This window comes from Grammomys surdaster, unplaced genomic scaffold (genome assembly GCF_004785775.1).
Source record: "Grammomys surdaster isolate TR1022 unplaced genomic scaffold, NIH_TR_1.0 123614, whole genome shotgun sequence".
NCBI lineage: Eukaryota > Metazoa > Chordata > Mammalia > Rodentia > Muridae > Grammomys > Grammomys surdaster.
The window spans coordinates 34,048-38,596 of record NW_021618818.1 but is presented as its reverse complement, the minus strand read 5'-3'; the positions used below and the strand labels follow the sequence as shown (position 1 = coordinate 38,596).

At 48.5% G+C, this 4,549-nt stretch overlaps 1 protein-coding gene across 1 annotated transcript in view; it reads left to right on the top strand.

Annotated features, from left to right (window-relative positions):
• The window catches only part of LOC114636358 (NACHT, LRR and PYD domains-containing protein 5-like), a 21,947-nt gene extending 20,968 nt beyond the window's left edge, over positions 1-979 (top strand). Inside the window, exon 9 of the mRNA XM_028784489.1 lies at positions 844-979. Within this exon, the coding sequence (XP_028640322.1) occupies positions 844-979 (136 nt within the window). The remainder of the gene's footprint in view (positions 1-843) is intronic.
• Positions 980-4,549: the final 3,570 nt, after the last annotated feature.

The following is a 4,549-nucleotide window of genomic DNA, read 5'->3' as shown; positions in this document are numbered from 1 at the left end:
CCCGTCTCCCGCTCTCCCCCCCCCTGTCCCTCTTTCTCTCCCTCTCCTCTCCCTTCCCCTCCCTTCTTCCCCTTCCACTCTGCACCCCTACACATGTGCTCCCTTGCTTTCCCCTTCTCTCTCGCCCCTTCCTCCCTCTCACTCTGGGCCCCGCCCCACTCTTTCACCTGGAACACATCCATGCACCCACACCCAGACCTGGATCTTTACCAACTGGTCTGTCACAGGCAAAATGGGATTTCTCTGCAGCTGTTTATCTCGGCATACCCTTCTCCTCAACTGGAATGGCGGGTGGGACTTTGCCTTGCCCTTGTCCGTCACTGTGTGGGACAAGGCCCAGCACAGAGTAGATCCCTGTGCATTTAGGACTTACTTTTACATACGTGGATTCATGTGTGTGTGAATGCACGTTTATATGAGGCTTACATGCATATGTGTGCGCCTGTAAATGTGAAGGCCAAAGGGTTAACCTGAGAGGTCTCAGAATAACTATCCATCTTGGACTTTGCGTGGCAAGTTTGGTTTTTGTTTTGTTTGAGACAGCATCTCACTGTGTAGTCCTGGCAGCCTCAGACCTTAGAAGCCCCTCCCTCAACTTTCCATTAGGGGTGGGGCCTTAGAAGCCCCTCCCTCAACTTTCCATTAGGGGTGGGGCCTTAGAAGCCCCTCCCTCAACATTCCATTAGGGGTGGGGCCTTAGAAGCCCCTCCCCCAGCCCTTTTCACCTACAGGGGGTCGAGGGTTGTACTACTCTCATTGAGAGTTCTCAGAAAACGTTGTAGTTCCCTGATCTGGCTTCCAGGACATAGCCAGGTCCTATGCATGACATTCCTTTCTTCTCAGCCTCTGGAAGCAGCAGTACTATGCCCAGGTGAGAAAACAGCTGGAGGAAGTGCAGTTGATCAAGCCTCACGTGGTGATTGATGGTGACTGGTATTCTATCGATGATGAAGATGACCGTAACTGGTGGAAAGACTGAAGACACGAGTCCCCTCTCCTTCACGTCCTAGGACTTCAGTATCTCTGAAATGTTTGTCTTACCTCAGAGGATGTATCGAGAATGAAATAAACACAGAGCATTTAGAAAAGCACCCGGTGGTCATGTCAGTCAGTGGAGGTGTGGTGTGAGGACAGAGATGAGATGAGGGTGGCTCGGTTGGTAAAGGGCTTATAAGCATGAGGGTCTGCGTTCGAGGCACACAACCCGTGTAAAAAGCCAGGTGATGGGGGCATAGGCTTGTATTCCCAGTCCTGGGAGATGGAGAAAGAAAATAATTCCCACAGAATCGGCTGACGGGAGAAACGGTCCCATGTACATATTCACGCACAAGCCACGGGGACCCACATACATGTACACGCATGTTCAAAAATATGCATATACACACATAGATACCACACATGAGAACAAACTCTTCATCCCTTAGGCCATCTCCTTGCTGCTCCTGTGCTTGCTTGCGTATACAGACCTTCACCTGAGATGCGAGTAGCTCCTGCCCATCTTACAGAAAAGGATTTCAAGGCATGGGGTGCCTGAGCAGTCCCATAGAGTAGGTGGTAGAGTCATCACTCAAAGCAAGGAAATCTACTCCAGATGCCACCGTCAGGCCTGGAGCACCAGGGACACATTTCAGTCACTTCGGTGTGCCTTGGACAGCTCTTTTGTTTTGTAGCCTCATAATGCAAAGAGCATTTCTGAAGCCTGAGAATGTTCTAGGCTCGTTCCTCATGAAAGCATGAGAATTTCCATGTGTAGAGGCACACACCAAGTTCCGGGTCAGCAGAGCTTACATAATGAGACCCTGTTTTGAAAAGAAGAAAGCTGTAAAGTCAGGTGACTGGCCTGACTCCCCTACCAAGTCTTCTAATGAAAATGAAAAGCTTATTTCTGGGAGCGGAGGCAAGATAGCTCAGTGAGTACAGGCACTTGTCGCTGAGACTGACAGCCTGAGTTTGATCCCCAAGATATGAGGGATAGGGAGAACTGAGTCCCCAAGTTCTCCTCTGGCCTCTACACATACGCCATGGCTGCCCTTCTCCCGTTCACACAGATGTTTGAAATTTTACCGGGAGTAGGAGTGTGCAGCTATTCTGCGCTGGTATCACTAGCATTGTCTCTACTTTGGACTGCTTTACAAGAAGGCCTCTCTCATCCTACGAGGGTTAACATTATGTAGCACCGAGACATTTGGCTAATATGATCTGTGAGGAGAATGTGGGGGTGGGAGTGGCCCCAGTAGTCCTCCAAAGGAAGTGTCAGTCTTTCAGAACACTGTTGTCCACCCTGATCATCTGACATACAGATACACAGGGTACCCAGCCACCACGAATGCTTGGCTTGACTGTTGATACTTATTAGCCGGGGATGGTAGCATACACCTTTGTAATCTCAGCATACAGCTAGGAAGGTGGGAGAATTGGATCAAAGCCTCAGCTATTTAACATTCAAGACCAGCCTGGGATACCTGAGACATGTTTTTTTTTTTAAAAAAAAAAAAACTGGTAATGATCAATCCATATGATCCCCACAGCTGTATACTCCACGGAGAGCTAGATGCTCTGCGCCCTCTCGGCCTTACAGCTCATTCCAACTGCAAGGAAAGATGCAAAAAATAACCTTCCAGGGCTAGAAGAGATGGCTCAGTGGCTAAGAGCACTGGCTGCTCTTCCAGTGGACCTGAGTTTGATTCCCAGTTGTGAGTAGTGGTTCACAATTATCTATAGCTCCTGTTCTAGGGGATCTGCTGATCTTTTCTGGACTCCAAGAGCACCAGGCACGCATGTGGCTCACAGACATGCATGCAGGCAAGAAGCTCGTATACATAAATATTAAAGAATGAGCCTTTGTCTCAAAAGCACACAAAAAGGCTGTATAAAATAAGCCTGATAACCAAGGGCTCCAGCATTCGAGCTACTTCCCTCACTGTCTGTGGATAGCAGAGAGAGGCCTAGCAGGAGACCCCAAAAGGCCTGTTTTGGGGCTCCTGCTGCTGAAACCTGGAACTGAAAACCTCCCTCACAAGGGCTCCCCCTCAAGACAGCCAAGAACAAACTCTCAAATGTTTGCAGTTCTCAGACAACTGATAGTCATACTCGGACTAATCCCCTAAATGTTGACTTCCTGGTTTTTACATTTGTTCTTTGCAATGGAAGAGCCATAGAGGACAGACAGGACATAACCCACTTACTGAATATGGTAATGTTACATTTGCCAGGGTGTGAGGTAAGGTGCCAATTCTTTGTACTTTTTAAGGGCTTTAGTTTTCACATCTGAGTCAGTAGATAGGAGTGTCCTTACAAAAGTGTTTGACTCCTTGAAGCTGGAGTTACACGGATTTGCGAGTTACCAACGTGGGTACTGGGATCTGGGATCCTCTGCAAGAGCAATAAATACTCTTAACCACTGAACCATCTCTCCAGCCCCCATCCTTTGCATTTTACTGTAAATATCAAGTTACTTATCTCTGCCATCATTGCTACAACCTGCAGATTGGTGATGGGGTCTGTGCAGGATCCCTTTAATCCTGTAGGCTCTTGAGCTCTTGGTGTTCCCTCAGTGCACACCAGGTGGCAGTAGAGCACCATGTCTTAGGAGCTGGAGGAGTGGAGGAAGAAGGTTCCTTTCATTTGTTCCTGGTCCCTGGACATTTGTTACCTGACACTGGGGCTGTCTACTTGTGTGTTAGGAGGCCTCCCGTGCACTGTGAAATACAGGAAGACTTGCCTGCCCTAGATGCAGCAACCAGAAATGTCACCAGGCATTTCTTGCTGGGGCCACAACCTCCCTGGCCTGGGCCTGAGTGCCACTGACTTACATTGTTCTTGGAAATGTCAATGTAACATCCAATGGCTTTCCCTTGATCCTTGCCAAGTTAGTGATTCTGACACAGTGTTGTGAGCTACCTGCTAATTTCTAATTCTGTCCTGGGGAAGTAACAGGCCTTTGGGATTGTCCCATGCAAGGCTGATCTGTGTTTGGAGATGTCTCAAGTGATGAACAAGATGCAGCCAGGACTTTTTTTCGACCATTTTTGGGTTTTGTTTTGGCTTTTGATTGCGGGGGATGGGGTACATGTGTAAAAACTTACCAGGACTTGGCAGATAGTAGTTCTGGTGCACACCTTTAATCCCAGCACTTGGTAAGTGGATCTCTGAGTTCCAGGCTAGTCTGGTCTACAGAGTGAGTTCTAAGATAGCCAGGGCTACACAGAGAAACCCTGTCTTGAAAATCCAAGGGTCAGGGAGAGACTAATATGGTGCATGAGTCTCTCTATCCACCATGCAGGCCCTTGAGCTAGAACTTGGATTGTCAAGTTTGGAGAGAGGCACCTTAGGTTCTTAAGTTCCTTAAGACCCTGAGCCCACTTTCTACATCTCTTAAGGGAAGTGATACCTTCAGTGTTCCAAGCACATAGCTGAGGTACATTAAGCCTTCCCCTCCTAGAATCAAACGAAATCCACCATAGCATCGCCCTCAGTGGAGAAGGTGGAGGGTGGGAGTGAGCAGCCACCATGTGCACTGCCAAAGGGCACAGTAAATTAGTCTCATCTC